This window comes from Rhinichthys klamathensis, unplaced genomic scaffold (genome assembly GCF_029890125.1).
Source record: "Rhinichthys klamathensis goyatoka isolate OS25496 unplaced genomic scaffold, OSU_Roscu_1.1 h1tg000176l_1, whole genome shotgun sequence".
NCBI lineage: Eukaryota > Metazoa > Chordata > Actinopteri > Cypriniformes > Leuciscidae > Rhinichthys > Rhinichthys klamathensis.
The window spans coordinates 9,991,132-10,013,192 of record NW_026606705.1 but is presented as its reverse complement, the minus strand read 5'-3'; the positions used below and the strand labels follow the sequence as shown (position 1 = coordinate 10,013,192).

General features: G+C 36.9%; 2 protein-coding genes across 9 annotated transcripts in view; both read left to right on the top strand.

Annotated features, from left to right (window-relative positions):
• Positions 1–2,343: 2,343 nt before the first annotated feature.
• On the top strand, positions 2,344–8,903 carry trmu (tRNA 5-methylaminomethyl-2-thiouridylate methyltransferase). The gene is made up of 11 exons (XM_056260190.1): positions 2,344–2,650; positions 3,059–3,224; positions 3,318–3,424; positions 3,964–4,086; positions 4,534–4,706; positions 4,905–4,958; positions 5,520–5,586; positions 6,810–6,910; positions 7,030–7,174; positions 7,618–7,700; positions 8,601–8,903. The coding sequence occupies exons 1-11, from the start codon at positions 2,569–2,571 to the stop codon at positions 8,748–8,750; spliced, it is 1,251 nt and encodes a 416-aa protein (XP_056116165.1). The 5' UTR covers positions 2,344–2,568; the 3' UTR covers positions 8,751–8,903.
• A 1,778-nt stretch (positions 8,904–10,681) lies between these two features.
• Positions 10,682–22,061, top strand: part of celsr1a (cadherin EGF LAG seven-pass G-type receptor 1a) — a 107,377-nt gene continuing 95,997 nt past the window's right edge. For 4 of the 8 annotated variants that reach the window (XM_056260398.1, XM_056260396.1, XM_056260395.1 and 1 more), the window contains exon 1: positions 10,685–14,421. In XM_056260398.1, the coding sequence (XP_056116373.1) occupies positions 10,893–14,421 (3,529 nt within the window). In that variant the 5' untranslated portion in view covers positions 10,685–10,892. Of the gene's footprint in view, positions 14,422–22,061 lie in introns of all 8 variants that reach the window. The other 4 variants (XM_056260392.1, XM_056260391.1, XM_056260394.1 and 1 more) reach the window with 3 other exon arrangements.

The window sequence follows — 22,061 nt, the reverse complement described above, 5'->3', positions numbered from 1 at the left end:
GGCGGAGCCGTTCTTCCCAGACCTCCAGACCTATTAAACAGTTTTATGACTGCTTTAAGCTTATGAGATTTAGGTAGTTATAAAATTACATGTCTTCTCACTGGAACATGCTCTCTCCTTGATTTTGAGAGAAGCACCCAACACATGTTAAAACATAGGCCTATATTTAATCTTCAACAAACTGTAGCATAGAAACTCAGATTGGTGACCTCGGTGGGTCACTTTGTGCCTAATCCAGGATCCTGGTTGTCATTTGTAAAATCAATGGACATATCACAATGTCCATGTGTGAAGAAGTTTATATATGGCTTAACCAATCAAAATTATTCAACCTGAAGTAGCCTAATGAGGAGTTTAGTGACATGTGTTGGAGTATAATTGATGATGTATTGATGATGTACACAAAGTGGCATATAGGAACTCCTTGCTGTTATGATCTTGAAGATGAACTTGGACAGGGTAAGAAGTGACTGAACTAGACTATGACCTGACAAATAACTACGATAAACAAACAGCAAAATAAAGATCAGTACTCGCTCTAAACAAATAGTCCTGACAGGATACTCACACGGCTTCACAAGGTAGGAATCACAATGAACCGACACAGGACAGCAAACACAAGGGGATAAAATAGGGCGAAACTTGATGAGAACAGGTGATGCTGACTAGATAATAATGACAAGACGAGGATAACAAGGGGGCGGGGTTAAGCAACGAGACAACACAAGCACATGGCCCAAACAAAAGGTCATGTGCTTGCACACAAAACATGGGTCTGTTGAAATCCAGCCTCAAGACTGGCGAAAATCAAGGACAAGGAGGCAGAATCATGACACTTGCTGAGTGTTGAAGCTGACTTCTGCTGATGAAACAGCAAACTATTCGTCAGTCAAATTTTCTTCAATTGATTGCATCTCTGACTTCTGCTCTTCATTCATCATATCTGGTACTCGGGTCTTGACTGTAAATTCCCGTACAATATAACAACGGATTAAACAAAGAAAGATTCTTCAGAGAACCTTCCAGAGGCTAAGCTCGTCCATATATAAAAAAAAAACAAAAAAAAACGGAGAAATAAACAAATCCAAAAATACAACATTAATGGAGTTTTTTTAAAAGAAACAAATGATGTCAAATATCCCACTTGTTTATTTTGGAATAACCAAACCATAAAACCTCCCTTTCAGCTGAATTGCATTTAGTTGCACAGTACTTAGACTGCTGTGAAAATGTTGTTTCTCGATTATAGTATTACCGTTTGATAGTGCAATCAAAAAAATATAATGCTCTATTTTATGAGGATACTTTTCCAAATTAGGAAATTTCATTCAGGGTTCCCACGACCAAGCAACGGTGTCGATCATTATGAGATAATCATTGGGTGGCGCATTACCAGTCATTGCCATTAATTCCTGCAGGGGGAGCTCGATGGCTCAGAAAATCAAATCACTTAAATAATATATTTTTTAAAGTATATTCGTTCAAACACATACATATAGTCTATAAGTCAGTACGTGTAATCTCAGTAAATTTCTTAGATAAACGGGTTTATCCAACAAAGAGTTTTGGGTACCACGTGAGTATGGCGACAAATGAATAATACCTACTACTTACTTAGCCTATAATATATTAATTTTCATATTTTCATGTTATCACTGTGAAGCTGCTTTGATACAATCTGTATTGTAAAAAAAAGTGCTATATAAATAAAGGTGACTTAATATTATTTATTAAATAACATGCTTTAAAATTGGTTGATTTTTACACTGCACAGATCATGTATAAAGTATATAATAATATACTTCCAAATTGTATTCAGAGGCTGTTCGAAATGAGAGAAAGTCAGGAAAGGGGAATTTATGTATTAAGAAAAGGGCAAGGGCAAGGGCAATAACTAATTAAAAAAATAGATGTTATAATTGTGATACGGAATTAAAATGTGTATTTTACTTAGTAAATTCAAGAAAATGTGTAAAAACAAGGTGATAAGTAATTGTATAACTCAATATGAATAATTTTTGTTTACACTTAACCTATAATATCTGGAATGTGTACCTTTTTAATTATGTATGTAGGCTAAATTTTGGGAAATATCTTATGTTGGCTAACTGTTTTTGTTTATCTAAATGAATCAAATCCAGTGAGAGAAGTGATCATTGGATAAATAAAGGGTAGGAAATAGGAATTATAAGCAAAGGGTTCAGCCTACCACTTTTTTGTTGTTGAATTGAATAATGATGAGAATTTAAACTGAAATAGAAGAATTTGTGATGAAAACCTTTCGGGCAACAAAGTCAAGCCGATTTTAATTTCTTATCAAATCTGATTGCCATTCTACTTATTATATTTCTGTGGATACGCTACTTGCAGTGTTACGGTTTAAAGTGTTCAACTAGGAACAATGTCCGGAACTATAGTTTTGTGTTGTTCTTTGTTTCCGATCGGTCATGATTTTGAAAAGAACTTTAATTATGGCGACCTTCATGGCACAGGCGTGAAATGTCTCATAATTTCTCTTTACTTGTATAATTACATTTATTTGAGCACATATACACTTTAATAGGTGTTATGGGTGTAATTAGACATGTTGTGTGTGCTATGTCTGGAGGGGTTGACAGTTCTGTCAGTGCATTGTTACTCAAAAGAATGGGTAAGTTTTCAGTGTATTAAAAATAAACCACAATTCTACACATTTTTATTACATTAAATGTACAGTTCACGGAGCACATTATGAACATCATATGAACTCTGTTGTATTTTGTATGTGCTATTATGTTGTGCTTATTTTCAATATTGGATTGTAAGTTAGCAATAATAATAAAGTATTCGGGTTAATAATAAAGTAGACACTTATAAATGTCTGAAAGTAACTATTATTTGTCTGTCATTGAATTAGATAGGAAATATTAAAGCAAGCTGTGTTTATTTTAAAGACATAATAATAAGCTGTTTGTGATTAAAATGATAAAACAATTTATACAGTATTCAAGACGCTTTCTGGTGTCCAAACTAGCATCATATGTTTGCGGATATATGATATCTGTCTGTCTGCCATCAGGCTATCATGTGACTGGTGTGTTCATGAAGAACTGGGACTCTCATGATGAGAAAGGCGTCTGTTCATCTGAGAGAGACTGTGAAGATGCCTATAAAGTGTGTAAGATGCTGGATATGCCTTTCCACCAGGTCTCGTATATTAAAGAATACTGGCATGAAGTATTTAGGTAAATATAGAAGTCGTTTTAAGTTCATTAAATTTAAAATGTTGTGCTCTCAGTTTGTTCATATTCTCTCATTTGTATTCTTTATGTGTGCAGTAATCTTCTCAGGGAATATGAGAAGGGCAGAACACCAAATCCAGACATAATGTGTAACAAACACATCAAGTTTAAGCACTTCTATCAGTATGCAGTTAATACTTTAGGTAAGTTAAGAAGAATTGCTGAAGTCTCAGAATTTTCCTGGAAAAGAGATACAAAATTGGACTGTCATTGTTTAAATAAATATATATATATATGTTACACTATTTATATACTGTATGTATTTATATATATATTGTACTTGTTACATACAAGTACTGTATATTATACAAAATAATTATACATACTACACACACATATATTATGAGTAAACAAACTTTTATTTTGGATGCGATTAATCACGATTAATCGCATCCAAAATAAAAGTTTGTGTTTACATAATATATATGTGTGTGTATTATGAATAATTATTTTTTGTATATATAAATACACACACATGCATGTATACATTTAAGAAAAATGTATTTAAATATAATTATATATAATAATTATATAAAAACTTTTATTTTGGATGCGATTAATCGTTTCTCAGCCATATATATATGTGTGTGTGATGATTTGTGCTTTTTTTTTTTTGCTAACACCAGTCTTTGTTATTCGTGGAACTTTGGTGTCTGTCATATTTAGTCTTATTTGACAACAGGTGCTGATGCCATAGCAACGGGACACTATGCCCGGACATCCCAGGAGGATGAGGAGGTTTTTCAACAGAAGCACGTTCCAGCTCCCAGAACCCTCTTCAGAGACCGCTTCGAAATTAGAAAGCGTAAGTGTAACCATATCTGTCCATATGAGGTAGAGCACAGGCAAAGAAATTAGATTTATTTTCCAGATTCGAATCAAAATGTCTAAATAAGTAATGAAAATAATCCTTTCCAGACACTAGTAAAAAATATATTTTAATTGAATTGCAGTAAAAAAAATGGTAAAATTGTATACTTGTGTATACTTACACTTTCAATTAATATATATAAAACATTTTTTTTTTCATTACAGTAATGGGAAAATAATGTCAAAATGGGAAAATTTTTTTGCTTTTCTTTGTGCAAAATATAAATTGTCATCATTTTCTTTCGATTTTTGGAGTGAGGAATGGACTCACTCCATATTTCTTGACATTTAAAAAAAAAAAGATGTTTTATTTGTGTTTATGTCAGTTGTGTGTGTGATTTGTTTCAGAATTGATCTTTAATCTCCTTCTGAATCTTATTAGCTGTGCGGCTCTATCAGGGAGCTGATCGCGTGAAAGACCAGACGTTCTTTCTCAGTCAGATCTCCCAGGATGCTTTGCGGCACACACTGTTCCCCTTAGCTGGTCTAACCAAAGACTTTGTGAAGAAGATCGCTGCTGAGGCCAGCTTCCAGCATGTTCTTAAGAAAAAAGAGGTACTGTAATAACAGTATTCACTCATACAAGATCCAGGACCTCTGTCACTGGAGACTTGACATTCATTAGTGTTCGGTATAATAACTGTAATATAATCCACTGTATTAATGATTAATTGATACAAAAATGTCTGCTAAATGTACATGTAATTGTAAATGCAATTAATTAAATCCCCCCCCTTTTTTTTTTCCCGGAAGAGCATGGGAATCTGTTTCATTGGAGAAAGAGATTTTGAGACCTTTATTCTTGAGGTACGTTCTTTGATGCAGCTTAAAACTGTATGTTTAAGGAATTTATTGATGGCCTCTTGTTTTTTAAAGCACTTATTTTAAGAAAAATGGTAATCAACAACAATTTTTCTTTAATTTATAGAAAGTATTAGGTCAACAAATAACTAATTTGGTCCTAAATTATCTAGCCTTCACCTATAGCTTAATTTAGGCTAAATTTGCAACCCTGTTACCTATTCTGACCTATTATAACCCTGTTATATATTTTGTTTGTCTTTTCTTAGTAATTTTATTGAGCATTTATGTTTAAAAGATTTTTATCTGACATTTAAACTGTATTAAAAATGTTGTAACAGGGTTGCAAAAAAGGCTAATCTCTCGAAATTAAACCAATCCTGTCCTTCTAAGGTTATGAACAATATTTTCCACAAATTAAAACCCTCTTTTCACTGAAATCTTTTTAATTTTTTTGATTATTGCCATTATTCAATATATATATATATATATATATATATATATATATATATATATTACTACAGTTACCTAATATTGTACTTTTTCCCCATGTCAAATGTATTACAGTACTTGGAGCCCAAACCAGGAAACTTTGTTTCCATTGAAGATGGGAAGATCATGGGGCAGCATAAAGGTGAATATTAATTATGTTGGCTTGACAAACCAAAATACTGATCTACTATTTAAGCTTCTTTTTTTGTCTGAGACAAAGTTTTTAACAGTATATCTTCCTAGAGCTTTATAACTAAAACCAGCAAAAGTTGGTCAGACCTATCAGACTTTTCTGACTCGGGTTTCTATATCTTTTCTAATTGATCCGACTTTGGGAATTCCTGTATTGGACTTCGGACCATTACCAAATTCCCATAGACTTTTATTGTGCTAAATCATGCTAGAAACATGTTATTAGTGTGTTAAATCATGTTAGGAACATGTTACATCATGTTAGCAATGTGATAATCATGCTTGCGACATGCTAAATCATGTTAACAACGTGGTAAATTATGCTAGCAATGTGGTAAATTATGCTAGTAATGTGGTAAATTATGCTGGCAACATGTTAGCAATGTGTTAAATCATGTTAGGAACATGTTACATCATGTTAGGAATATGTTACATCATGCTAGCAATGTGACATCATGTTAGGAACATGTTACATCATGCTAGCAATGTGACAATCATGTTAGCAATGTGGTAAATTATGCTAGCAATATGGTAAACTATGCTAGCAATGTGGTAAATTATGCTGGCAACATGTTAGCAATGTGTTAAATCATGTTAGGAACATGTTACATCATGTTAGGAACATGTTACATCATGCTAGCAATGTGACAATCATGCTTGCGACATGCTAAATCATGTTAGCAACGTGGTAAATGATGCTAGCAATGTGGTAAACTATGCTAGCAATGTGCTAAATTATGCTGGCAACATGTTAGCAATGTGTTAAATCATGTTAGGAACATGTTACATCATGCTAGCAATGTGACAATCATGTTAGCAATGTGGTAAATTATGCTAGCAACGTGCTAAATCATGTTAGGAATACGGTAAAACATGCTAGCAACATTCATTCATGTTAGAAATATGCCTGCAACATCCTAAATAATGCTAAGACATGTTAGCAATTTGCTAAACATGTTAGAAATGTGCTAGAACATGTTAATAACATTTGATTGACTTCTTTGAGTAAAATCTTCAAATTTCAAGCTTTATTCTCCAACTGTAAGACAAGGCTTTGTCAAGCCAACATCAAAGTTTGCCAACATCAAACCTTACTCATCTAGTTTGTTGATGTTCTGCTACATAGTGTCTGTGATACTGCATGACTGATGCACACAATACTATATTTCACAGGCTGGTTCACATTAACACTGGGTCAGAGGGCGAGAATAGGAGGGCAAGTAGACCCTTGGTTTGTAGTTGATAAAGATATCACTACCGGTGATGTATTTGTGGTGAGTTACACAATTTGGATACTTCATAGTACATAGTTCATGAACATTTATTTTGCTAAAAAAGGACCAAATATGACTTTTCAGGTCGATCGCTTTGTAAAATATGGCGACTCTTGCAGGGTCCAACCACTAACCACCCAGCACTGTTACGAGACACATTACAGACAGACCGCTTCCATTGGATCGCCGAAGAGCCGCCCGTTGAACTTGTCCACACTCAGATGATGGAATGTCACTTCCGTTTCCACAACCGGATGCCTTTGAGTGAGTCGCCTTTTTTTGTTTACCCAGAATTATTCGAAAAAGGGTCGGTTGAAATGGTTATGTAAGTGCCGCCACACTACAACAACCAGCAGCCAATCATTTTCTCCGCTTTGTCTACAGAAGTGTTATTTTAGTATTATTTATACTACTTATTTATATTTTTTATTTTATTTTCATTTTAGTTTAAGTTTTAGTAATTTTTTATGTCCTATGTGGTCAATATTATTTGTTTTTGTTTTATTTCTATTTAGCTTTCATTTATTTGTACTTATTTATTATTTTTCAACTTTTTAGTTATCACAGTTTTAGTGATTATAGCATATATTTTAAGTTTAATCATCTATTATTATTATTTTTTTTTTCAATTAACAAAAAAAATTATATATTTTTTTTTTACAATTAGACAAAAACAGTGCTAATATAAACATATTTGTTTCTTTCAGCTCCATGCACCGTAACTTTGAATCTTGATGGGTCGGTGTGGGTAATGGTGAAAGAGCCATTGAGAGCAATGACACCTGGGCAGGTAATCCATAAATATCTACATCGTGGCACAATGAATCTTAACTTTCCAAATCATTTACTTTTGGTTTTGCTTTTACACTAGATAAAAAATAAAAAAAACACTTTAAAGTGCGCCTATTATGCTATTTTTAAGGTTCCTAATTTTGTTTGGAATGTTTCCTACAATCGGTTTACATGCACCTAAGGGTCAAAAAATGCATATTTTCTCTTAAAATACATTACCTAATTTCTCAAAGAGTCTGAAAATGGTTCATTCGAAGATTCAGTCTCTTTAAACCCCTCCTTTCTGAAAACCTTCTCTGCTCTGATTGGCCAACTGGCCCAGTCTGTTGTGATTTGGTCTAACACTGGAAACATAACGTCCATTACCTATCGTCCATTACTATCTGAATTTCAGCACTTGATACGAACAGTAACGATGGCGTCGTTTTTTTCCGTATCAATACCAGCGCGTGTCCTCATCCTTTTGAAATGCTCGCGAAGTGTATTCACATCACAGAAAACAGCGTCTTCTCGACATGTCAACAACATGATCCAAACTCTTCCAGGCCTCAGCTACAACTCAATGTTTGAGGGTCTGAGTAGAATTTGTTCACAAACATCCAATGAAGACCATATTGGCACTGGCATTATGCAAATGTTACATTGTTACAGGTCTGTAACAGGAAATGAGACCGAATTGCTGACGACTCGTTTCGGTAATTCGGAATCGATTCTTTCTTTTAGGAGAAAATCCATTTATTTGTGGTGCACTTTGATCTTTAAAACTTTGCAGAGCTTAGGACACAGTTAAAATAATGAACTGTATTGCTGTGTTCAAATCATGGAAAGGAAATTTGGGAATTTTGGATAGAGTATTATTGTTTATTTGAACTTCCACTCCATTGTCTTTGCTTTGCAGTTTGCTGTGCTGTATAAGGGAGATGAGTGTTTGGGCAGTGGGAAGATCATTCGTCTGGGACCCACAAAATTCACTCTTCAGAAAGGTCAAAACTGCATAAACTGCCAGCCTAAAGACACAAACCACCAACACCCAGAGCCCGTCAGCTGAGACACAGCAGGAAACCAGCACACCTCTCATCTCTTGTGGACAATAACAAGATCTCAACAGGCTTGTGCTGTGGAAAGATGCTCTCAGTATTTACAGACTGGGCGAAAATACAGAAACTTTGATAGAATTTTGAATATGTCATTTTTATTTCAATTGGAAATTGTAATTTATTTGTATAATATAAATACTTAATGCTTATATCGGATTACTTATTTATTTTTATTTTTTTATGTTAATGGTTTTAGTGCCTTTATTGTGCACCACACCCTGATCTATGCAATCTTAATGCAAAATGCAAATATTACGCCATGGTTACGACTGTTACGAGTTGTTTTCTCTGCCAATAGAGGGCGGAAGAGCAACATTTATAGCTGGTGCTGATGGACAAACACAATCTTCCTCGATTTTCATTAATTATGCTACACACAGAATACTAAATTAAACATAAATTAACATATTTAATCTATGTGTATAAAGGCAGACAATTGCAATATATTATAATATCTGTTGAGTCTTTTTGCTGTTTTAAAATAGGATTTAGAATAAATGATTGACCTCGACTAAATTATTGACCTTTTGATAATAATTTAAAGATTTTAAAAAAGAAACTTAGGCCTAATATATATATATATATATATATATATATATATATATATATATATATATATATATATATATATATATATATATATATATGTGTGTGTGTGTGTGTTTATGTATATACTGTATATATATAATACCATATGTTTGGGGTTTGGTCATGATTCCTCTTCGGTGAGTTTTTAAATGTCTGATATAACAATTCAACGAAATTGTGAAAGAGGACATTAAGTGTATTGTTTTAGAATTATAATTAGCATTTGTTGTAAATAAATGTTTGAAGAAATTAGTTTTCAAAGCAGAGTGATATTATTTTAGAAGAAATACATTTTTTTCGATATCCTTTGGAGTCATGTTTTCACGTTTAGGAGACACTAGATTGAATAAGCTGAAAGAAAAGAACCGTATTTGTACATATTACTATAAATGCACAATAAAATAAAATCAGATATAAGGCTATGAAAATACATTGCATACAAACAAATCACCCTCTAATATCTGCCATAGAACATTTGTAAATATATCTATTGCAGTATGTGTGTGAAAACCTAAAGTTTTCAATGACAAAAAAAAGTGGTTTGTCTTTCCTTTTTTTATAACTGGGTCATATGGATATTGTATTTAAAAAAAAAAAAAAAAAAAATGTCAAAAACATAATTTTTGTGATTTTTTTTTGTTTGTTTTTTTGCTCCAAACATTTTAATGTTTAAAAAGAAATTCTAAAACTTTTTTTAATGTCCCATGTGTAAGGATCTATGAGGGTTTTTAAATGTCTGATATTATCACTGCTTAATTATAATAACTGTATTGTGGCATGCTGGTGAAAACAATGGCTGGTTCTGTAATAGTTTGTATAGAGGATAAACAAGAGAATCCAGCATTGATAACTCTTTATTACTTAAGCCGCTTGTCCACTGAGTGATTTAAACACGTGGTGTGAATTCATGTCACTTTAGTAGACAAAAAGCAGAAAACTTTATATTAGTCTAAACTGCAAGCGAGCGAATCAACGGCGCAACCAACTAACATACAAACTATCCATTATAAATTGCATTGTAAACTGCGTTTATTTATAATGAAAGCATTCGCGTCCACAACATGTGGACAGTCGCGCATGAAACTGTTTAATCGCGAAACTTAATTTATTAGGCTATAATAGGATAGTTAGTTTGACGCGCCGCGTCGCTCGCTTAAGAAAAGTCGCAAAAGAACCAAGGAATATGCAGCGGTACATAACAATAGTTGAATTTCCATGAGAGTTATTCTTTAGTCCTGAGAGGAGGTGCAGTGCAGGTTTATGTTAATGACTGTGTGTGTGTGTGTGTGTGTGTGTGCGGGGGGGAGAGACGCGCACGCACGGAGCCATTTTGTTCTCATTTAAAACTTAACGTGGATAATGTCACTTGGCTCCATGGATACCAGCCTGACAAACTGTTTTTTCTGCTGTTAAAAAGCTACAATGAAGGATAAAAGAAGGTCGACGTGCCGGCAGAAGGAGAGCTGACGTGTTTTTTTTCTGCATGTTTTGTGGAGTTTTACACTATGGATTTAGTAATGCGTTGGTTATTATGGGTCCACCTTCTCCTCTGCGCTCCTCTCATGGGATGTTTTGACTTGCACCTCTCGGAGACTTTACATTCTGGAGCTGTTCTTGCCAATTTGTCACTTGGACCAGGTTGGACTTATAAAATAGACAGGACTTTAACTTCCAAGTACATTGGGAACTTTATTAAAGTGGATTGGAGAGATGGAGTAGTGCGTTTAAATGGAGAGGTGGACTGTGCGCGCGCCCATCAGTGCGCGCTGCCTCTTTATTTTAAAATGACATCATTAACAACTGAAGGACTAGTTAACGCACATTTTAATGTATTTGTACACGGACGCAATTGCGTGTTCAAATATAAAAGGAAGAGAGTGAGTAAGCCTGATGTTAACGTGGACTGCATTTATAACTTTGGACTAACTTCCTGCTTTTCTCCAGGTGATTTACTCCTTAATTTTAAGGATTATTTACCTGCCTTCACAAGACACTCTGGCGTTTTTGCTTCTTCTTGCACCTCAGACCACCTGAATGTGTTTTTGCGTAACGGGACTTTACTTGTGAAGGACGCGTACTGTTTGGAGACGGACTTGAGACGCTTTAAAAACACTATTCGCTGTTCGTTTCGCGATTCAAACGGTGAGCCCTTCTCTTTGTGCCTTACATTACGATTCTCCTCAATCCAAACTTCATTATTCAATTCTATGCAAGACGTATCAAATCAATGGAAACCGAGAATAAAGCGAGCAGTGGATTCAGCGCCTCAGTTTCAGTTATCGAGCTACCAGGTTTCAGTGCCCGAGAACCAGCCTGCGGGGACGCGCGTCATTACCGTCAAAGCGACTGACAGCGACCCTGGAGACGCGGGAAAGATCGAGTATGGCATGGAAGCAGTATTCGACACCCGTTCTAAGGACTTCTTTCGGATAGACCCTCAAACCGGCAGCATCGAGACTGTCCAGCCCTTAGATAGAGAAGTTAAAGAGACACACGTTTTTAAAGTCACAGCTACTGATAATGGCACGCCGCGACGCACAGCCACGTCATACCTGACCGTTACAGTAAGTGACACCAACGACCACGGACCCGTTTTTGAGCAGAATGAATATAGGGTTAGGATAAGAGAAAATATGGAAGTTGGTTTTGAGGTGATTACGGTGAGGGCGACAGATGGAGATGCACCATCCAATGCAAACATGATATATAAGATTGTGAATGGCGAAGATGTTAATTCCGGGTTTGAAATCGATTCCCGGAATGGACTGGTTAAGATTCGGTTGCGTCCAGACAGAGAAACCATGGCCCAGTATCAATTGATAGTAGAGGCCAATGACCAAGGAAAGGACCCTGGACCCCGCAGTGCTACTGCGACAGTGTACATCACAGTTGAAGATGAAAATGACAATTACCCTCAGTTTAGTGAGAAGAGATATGTAGTCCAGGTGCCGGAAAATGTGGCAATTAACACTAAAGTGGCCCAGGTTGAAGCCTCTGACCGAGACGAGGGCAATAATGGTAAGGTTCATTACAGTATAATCAGCGGCAACGTAAAAGGTCAGTTCTTCATTCACACCCCAACTGGAGCCATTGATGTCATCAATCCCCTGGACTACGAATTGATCAGAGAGTATAGTTTACGCATAAAGGCACAGGATGGAGGCAGGCCTCCTCTTATTAACGGCACCGGCATTGTTGTCATCCAAGTTGTGGATGTGAACGACAATGCTCCCAGGTTTGTAAGCACTCCTTTCCAAGCCACCGTTTTAGAGAACGTGCCCATTGGATATTCTGTGATTCACATTCAGGCCATTGATTCTGACTCCGGCGAAAACGCCCTTTTGGATTACCGCCTCACAGACACCACTCCAGGTTTCCCCTTCACCATCAATAACAGCACTGGATGGGTAACAGTCAGTACTGAGCTGGACAGGGAAACCACTGAGTATTACACCTTCGGAGTGGAAGCCAGAGACAATGGATTTCCGGTGATGTCGTCCTCAGCAAGCATTAGCATCACCATCCTAGATGTGAACGACAACATCCCTACGTTCACTGAGAAGGAGTACTCACTGAAAATCAATGAAGATGCGGTTGTAGGGTCTAGTGTGTTAACTGTCACAGCTCTGGACCGTGATGTAAACAGTGTGGTCACCTATCAGATCTCCAGTGGTAACACGCGGAACCGGTTTGCCATCACTAGTCAAAGTGGAGCTGGACTAATCACGCTGGCGTATCCGTTAGATTACAAAAAGGAACGGCAGTACGTTCTGACTGTCACCGCCTCTGACGGTACACGCTTTGACACCGTACAGGTGTTCATCAACGTAACTGATGCTAACACTCACAGACCCGTGTTCCAGAGCGCCAGCTACCATCAGACCTTCAGCGAGGACCAACCCATTGGATCAACTGTTGTGGTAATCAGTGCAACGGATGAGGACACAGGTGAGAATGCACGCATTACCTACATCATGGAGGACAACGTACCACAGTTTAAGATTGATCCGGACACAGGTGCCATCACCACACAGATGGAGATCGACTATGAAGATCTAGCCTCCTACACACTCGTCATCATTGCCCGTGACAATGGAATCCCACAGAAGTCTGATACCACGTATGTGGAAATTATCGTTCTGGACGCCAATGATAACACTCCACAGTTTGGGAGGGACAAATACCAGGGTTCCGTGTTGGAAGATGCTTCTCTGATGACCAGCGTGCTCCAGATATCTGCTTCCGACAGGGACTCGGGGTCTAACGGACGTGTGAGCTACACCTTTCAAGGAGGTGACGATGGGGAAGGAGACTTCATGATTGAGACGTACTCTGGAATTATCCGAATCAACCGGAAGCTGGACAGAGAGAACATTCCAGTCTATAACCTGAAGGCCTTTGCTGTAGATAAAGGTGTTCCTCCTCTCAAAGCAGCAGTGGAGATCCAGATTTCTGTGTTGGACACCAATGACAATGCTCCTGTTTTTGAGAAGAATGAACTGTTCATCGACGTCAAAGAAAACAGCCCTGTTGATTCAGTGGTGGCCCAGATCTTAGCCATGGACCCCGACGAAGGCACCAATGCTCAGATATTGTACCAAATTCTAGCAGGAAATAACCCTGAAGTCTTTGACTTGGATATGTTAACTGGAGACTTAAAACTGCTTATGGATTTGGACTACGAGACCAAACGGGAGTATGTCATACAAGTGCAGGCCACGTCTGCCCCTCTGGTCAGCAGTGCAGTCGTCCACATCCGTGTGGTTGATGTCAATGACAACGATCCGGTCCTGCAGAATTTTGAGATTATCTTCAATAACTACGTCACCAACAAATCCAATAGCTTTCCGTCTGGGATTATAGGAAAGGTACCAGCTCACGACCCAGATGTGTCAGATAAACTCAAGTATAGCTTCATTGAAGGGAATGAGCTGAGTTTGCTGATTCTAAACTCGGATACTGGAGAGCTGAAACTCAGCAAAGATCTGGATAACAACAGACCTCTGGAGGCCACCATGAAAGTTTCTGTCACAGGTCAGTTAACTTCTCTTTGTATCTTTTGCATTAACTGGTTTTGCCTGGAATGACTCTTTAAATTTGAGATTTTCCAGCATAGAAAGGTTGGAAAAAACTAATTTGATACAGACAAACTAATATGTATTATGTCATTGGGTTAATGTTAATGATGGAGCTGCTGCTCCGATTAGCTGCATGTTTTCAGTGTGCGTTTGCTGCAGGCTGAATTACAAATCCTGTTCTTCTGCTTATGAGGTGTTTGTTAGAAATGTCGAAGAAGGCAAAAAAAAGTTTGTGTGAGAATGAGGTCTCGGTTCACTCTGCTCACTGTTATATCGAGATCCCGGTTAGTGTTCTGTTATGAAATGCTTGAGATAAGCAACACATTATTATTGTTGAATTAGGTGCCTCTAAGTATGTGATGGCTGTGCACTTTTGGAGAAATGGAACTAAATATCATGAATTACTACTCACTGACAGATCAGGGATATCTTTTCATTATAATTTATTACAGTTTTGGTCAATGCCAATAATATAAAAAGACCAAATATAAGCTGTTTAATCGACCTGGCCATTTGTAAATGACTGGTACTGAGTGGATTTAAAATGATTATAATTGATTTAACCCTCTGGTGCTCTTTGGTCATTTTTGATAATTTTTTTTTACAAAATTTGGTAAAGGTTTTGGCACTTGTCATGTAAACACACACACACACAAAAATATAATATCGTATAAAATATAGTCACACGTGTGCTCCTTGCGGTCAATAATGACCGCATTGGAAATGAATGCTAATTGTGTGAAAACTTTTGGTACTGCAGCCAAACAAAATCTTACTGAAAGCTAATTTTTTGAGATATCAAGCTCAAATTTGGAACACAACTTGGTTTGATTTTCTTGCAAGTTTAGAGTAAAACGTGATTTTGAACATATATTTCATATAAAAATTGAAAATAGTATTTTTCTGCACAAAAAGTTCTCTTTTTTTAAAAACTTTTTTCACTTGAGCAAAAAATCTGCCAAGGGTCCTCTTTTAAAAGAGATCAAAGCACTTAAGTCTGTGCTCTAAAGCATTCAAGAGTTACGAAAGTTTAAGTTGAAAATTTAATTTTCAGGTCTATGCTCAAAAAGTGAATAAATGGATTATAAATACAGCGTTAATATAATTTAGTATAAAAAAATCAAAAATAAATAAATAAATAAATTCTGTCATTTTTGACCGACACACGAAGAGCATGGCTTGTTAGTGTGTTACTACAATGCTTTATTATGATCATATCTGTGGCAGTGTTAGATTACACCATGCTCATATGTCCAGCCAGCCTCTTCAAATGGCATCAGCTTCTCAAATCTCACACTCTTCCTTCTCGGTTTCTGTCCTCCTTTTCTACCTCTCTCTCTTCCTCCCACACACCGGCCTTCCTGTTAATTTGCAACTTGCAATTCAAATACATCCCACAGAATACGGCTCTCTTGTCTGTGTTCTGTGGCTTTACGACCGTGTCTTTGTTGGTCTGATTGCCGGCCCTCATCTGAATCTGCATGCTCATGGTCATTGTTGGGGTCGTAATGAGCCGCATTCATGCTATGCTCTCTCATTCATGACAAAGACACATCGGTTTCCATCGCCATTGCAGTTCCCGCCCTCTTTGACCCCCTCAAATTCCACACAGATCTCTTTCTCTCTTGTCTAATAAACTAATGCATTTTATTCCTTGGACATACCCACATGTCAGATGTTAGGTAACCATTAACACTGGTTGTGTGACCTCTTCACCTCCAGCCCAGGGGAAAGGAAACGGCCCTAAAGGGAAAACATGTGACAGAGCTCTTAGCTAGATTTTAACGGCTATACTCTGGTCTATGAGTGAATTGAATCAGGTGTCTTAATTTCCAATTCAACCATCCTCAGAAAGCAAATGTTTTTTGACCATGCGATATTTGAGTCTTAGAAGAAGCCAGCTTAGACAGAAATAATTTAGTTAAATGATTGATTTTCCTTCTAGTATTTGCTATGTTAAGATATATCAGTTTAAATGTGTTTCTGTTTGCTTTTGGTCAAACTTAAAGGGATAGTTCACCCAAAAATGAAAATTCTGTCATCATTTACTCACCCTCATGCCATTCCAAACCCATAAAACAAAACTTTGGTTACTCTTCGAAACACAAATGAAGATGTTTTTAATGAAACCTAAGAGGTTTTTGTCCCTTCATTGAAAGTTCAGGTAATCAAAATTTAGAAGATCCAAAAAGGTCATACATTGTTTGTAAAATGAACCCATATGAATCGAGTGGTTTAATACAAGTCTTGTGTAGAGATATGATTGCTTTAGCCTATATGATGAACAGATTTACTTTAGAAGGGACACTTTGGAATGTGTATTGTGGGTTTGAAACGACATCAGTTTTTTTTTTTTTTTTGGTTGGTTGAACTAAAGTTAAGTGTTAAAGGCTTTAACCACCAAGCCTAAGTAGTAAACATTGATTTTACTTTTAACTAATCAGACTCATCATTTTGTCCTGGCATACAATGAAACTGGGGCACATACATAAACAACCCAAGGAACATTAGGCATATCTACGGACCAAAATATCATAGAGACTTGGGGATGGTCTCTTTTGACTCCCAGAACACTCTAGTAACCGCATAGCAACATGTTAAAACCCAGTCAAAATAAATGCATAGAAGTGCCCTAGCAACCACCCACTGAGAATCATGCTGGTGAGTTTTGCATGGGCAAGCACCACTCACACTGTCCTCACAATATATATATATATACACTCACTGGCCACTTTATTAGGTACCCCATGCTAGTAATGGGTTGGACCCCCTTTTGCCTTTAGAACTGCCTCAATTCTTCGTGGCATAGATTCAACAAGGTGCTGGAAGCATTCCTCAGGGAGTTTGGTCCATATTGACATGATGGCATCACACAGTTGCCGCAGATTTGTCGGCTGCACATCCATGATGCGAATCTCCCGTTCCACCACATCCCAAAGATGCTCTATTGGGTTGAGATCTGGTGACTGTGGAGGCCATTTTAGTACAGTGAACTCATTGTCATGTTCAAGAAACCAATTTGAAATGATTAGAGCTTTGTGACATGGTGGAAGTAGCCATCAGAGGATGGGTACATGGTGGCCATAAAGGGATGGACATGGTCAGAAACAATGCTCAGGTAGGCCGTGGTATTTAAACGATGCCCAATTGGCACTAAGGGGCCTAAAGTGTGCCAGGAAAACATCCCCCACACCATTACACCACCAGCCTGCACAGTGGTAACAAGGCATGATGGATCCATGTTCTCATTCTGTTTACGCCAAATTCTGACTCTAACATCTGAATGTCTCAACAGAAATCGAGACTCATCAGACCAGGCAACATTTTTCCAGTCTTCAACTGTTCAATTTTGGTGAGCTCTTGCAAATTGTAGCCTCTTTTTCCTATTTGTAGTGGAGATGAGTGGTACCCGGTGGAGTCTTCTGCTGTTGTAGCCCATCCGCCTCAAGGTTGTGCGTGTTGTGGCTTCACAAATGCTTTGCTGCATACCTCGGTTGTAACGAGTGGTTATTTCAGTCACTGTTGCCCTTCTATCAGCTCGAACCAGTCTGGCCATTCTCCTCTGACCTCTGGCATCAACAAGGCATTTCCGCCCACAGAACTGCCGCTCACTGGATGTTTTTTCTTTTTCGGACCATTCTCTGTAAACCCTAGAGATGGTTGTGCGTGAAAATCCCAGTAGATTAGCAGTTTCTGAAATACTCAGACCAGCCCTTCTGGCACCAACAATCATGCCACGTTCAAAGTCACTCAAATCACCTTTCTTCCCCATACTGATGCTCGGTTTGAACTGCAGGAGATTGTCTTGACCATGTCTACATGCCTAAATGCACTGAGTTGCCGCCATGTGATTGGCTGCTTAGAAATTAAGTGTTAACGAGCAGTTGGACAGGTGTACCTAATAAAGTGGCCGGTGAGTGTATATATATATATATATATTACCAAATTTTCATGTTTTTTGTTACTTGATTTCTAAAGGGATACTCCTAGCAGCACTTTTTTCATACTTGACACTGTGAAAAGTAATAAAAAAAAAATATATATATATATATATATATATATATATAAATTGTATCATTTTCTACCTGATCTGACCCTCAAAAACTGAGGTTTAACCTAAAGTAATATTATGGACTAAAATAAAACCCGTTACTTTTACTGTTACCGCACAACTCACATTTTTTTAGTTTACCTCACAAATGGAACACTATTCCGACACTGTTATCTTTCACTCCTGAACAGGTGTTTTCCTTATCGACTTTTTAATTATTTATCCTAGTACTTGGGGACACACACAAGTCCCAGATATGCCCCTGATAAAAGCAAGTTAACATTCTAGTCAAAACAAGAGCCATTCTAGCCTAAAACAACACCAGTTTGCACAGCAAACATGACGGAGTGAGGGCTGCGTGTTTGAAAAGTAACCTAATCTCTCTTATCTGTGTCTGTTAACATTCAACAAGGCCTTTCCCGATTTTAGGGGTGTCCTCTGCAAAATGATGCCGTTTTTTTTTAACCCTGCACCTTTGTGCTTTGTTTCACTGGATCAATACGGGTGATAAGCCATCTGTCGCAGCCTCAAGATAGATGGAGCCAGCCGTCATTTGTACCGGGGAAACTGAATTTCCCCATTTTTTTGATGTCTTTATCTTTCGATTAAGATCCATGTCACATCCAAAGAGAGGAGGGGAGGTGATTTATCACTTCTAGCCAGTTTCTTCCTCTTTTCCCCCTGAAGTCAGCGAGCTGATCCTGCCGATACACGCAGACTCCTTCAACGGGGTGAGCTTCTGCCCGTGGGCCACTGCGTTTGCGTCTCATGTAGTTGACGGTATAGCCCACTCAACGCTGCAGGACTCGCATATTCAACATTGCATTGCCAAACTCTCTGAACTTGTATTTCAGTTGGGACTTGAAGCTTCATATCCTACAAAAATGATTTCTTGTAATTGGGTTGGTTGAGGTTTGTAGATTAAATGTTTAGGCCCACATGGATCTTGCACACTTTTTACATCTTCTGCACTGACTGCACTGAAAAAAAACAATGGTCTAGGATTTTTACTCAGAAATTGTTAGTAGATTTGTTTTTGTTTTTGTTAATTTTACAAAAAATTACAAAGAAATGGCAAGAGACACATTGAAATAAACATGGAATTGTGAATAGAAAGACTGAAATAGTAGTTTCTTGTTAAACGTTCTCCAAATAATCTGTTTTAGGGTACGTTTACAAGAAAAAAGGAAACTTTTTTCTTTGCGTTTTTCGTGTACAGGCGACAACGTTGTCAAAACGATCCCCGTTCACACGGATACGCGAAACCGACTAAAAACGCTGTATTATTCATGCCAGGCCAGTAGTTGGCGATGTCACTTTGAAATGAAACACTACGCACCTATAGACTGAACACGTACACATGCACATGATGTCCCCGTGTTCACAAATTCACGTTTTTGTAGTTTACATGGAGACGATAACGATATCGTTTTTAAAAACTTGCGTTTTGAAACCTGTTTCAAAGTCCCTGCAAGACTTTTGAAACTATTATAAACATAAGCTAAATTATAAATAAAGTGATTTTTGGCTTGTGTATGTGTATATATATATATATATAGTTTAAATGTAACAAACATTATTAAGAATGTTATTAGTAGCTGTGTATGATTTTATCGTTCGGGGCTAATTGTAACAAGTTATGATAATGTAATCTTTTCAAATGCGTAATGAACATAAATTAATCAAAATATGTAGTCGAAGACTTCTTATTTTATTAATTGATCAATATATTTTAGATTTAAATTATTTCACATGAGTAGATTTCACATAGACTTTTGTCTTAATAATACAAATATTCCGGACAACTAAAAGAATTAGTATCATATAAAGGTGAAACTATTCAATGCAATATTACTATAAGTACTATATATTTACTATATTTAAGTACTATAAAATCAGTTATATTATTAGCCACTTTGATGTTTGCTCTTATTTGAGATATAATTGAAAAATATCATAATGTTATACCTCTTCCCCCTGATGGAGGCAACTGTAACATTCTGACTTTTTGAATTGATCAAATTCAATGTGATGATCAAGTCTTTCGCAACGGAAACACGCGAAGCAGTGCGTGTGTTGAACTCTGTGAATGAGGGAAATCGGCGGGGCTTTTCTATGGAATTCGGCAGCTGTCGATTCCCTTCAGGCCTACCTGTGAGTAAATGGGGTAATGAGCTGAGTAATCTGTTTTGCAATGACAGTTATGAATGATATGCCGCGATATGTAGGCTAAACGTACAACTAATTCATAGAGCTGATAGGCTAATTAAAGCGGTAATGAAAAAAGTGCAAGGACCACTTTACTTAAGTTAACGTGAGTTGGCTTAAGTTGTAGAAGCTGTTCCTGTGTGGTTCATGCGTGTGTTGTGTGAGCAGACGGGGTCAGAGTAGGGCTGGCCAGCTGTGTCCTCAGATCTGCTTTGTGACATGCACACAACAGCTGTAAGAGAGACAGACAGAGACTTTAATCACTGTAAAACTGCACTGCCTGTCCCCTGTCATCTACATGTCATTACCAGAGGAGATCTCCACTCCAGGTGTGACTGTCCTTCTGCCTCATCTACACACGACCCTCTGACCTCTGAGGTCACGGACATGCTGTGGGCGTCACTCTGGCAAACATACTTTGTTTAAACTTTAAAGGGACAAATCTCACTTATTCATTAATGAGGCTGAAATAGTAGGAGAAAGTGTTATGAACTAACGTTAGTGTTATTATTTTTTTATAGTATTGTATGAAGAAGGTGTTAAGCGATGCTTCCACATGCAAAACTCACTGCCGTAATGCTAAGCTGTTTGTTTTGCTTTTCGGTTTTTACTGTGGTTGCTATTATTAGCATTTTTCTTTTCATTTAGATTAGTTTTTTGTTAGTTTTCACCTTATCCTTGATTTTCTTTTTGTTTAGAGTTTTCTTTGTTTTTATTTTATATCATATTTTAGGGCTGTCAATGTTGGGCCAACTGGTATCATTTAAAAATGTTTAAAGTGATATATTTATTATGTTTATTATCAGGTTTCAAGTTTTATAAACTTTATTTTAAGTTTTACTTGCACCAAAAAGTAATTAATTTCATTTTGATGACATTTTGGGGTAACGCTTTAGATTACAGCCCGGAAAGTACTGTGTAATTAAGTAACTTTCTGTAATTATTATTAATTATAGTGTACCTATAAAGTACTTACATGCAAGTATAAGGGAACAATATGTAAAGTTTGGGGAATAAAGGGGTAAAAACCAGGAGAAATAAAAAAATATTTATACTGTAAGTATTATAGAACTAAGGGGTACTTATTCTACTATTATTATACACCAATCTTACATTTGGGAGCAATTTAACGAGAACATACACTGCGTACCTTTTTGTAATAATTGTGTACCAAGGCAATACATACTGTATAGGCTTTTTAAAAATGACATCTATGCATTTATAATAATAAAAAAAAATCTTCTTTTTTTTTTGATAGCAAAAGTGCAGATGTTTACGTTTGGGCTAACATGTTTCAATGCAAGAAAAGCTAAGACTATTGCAATTTTTTTTATATA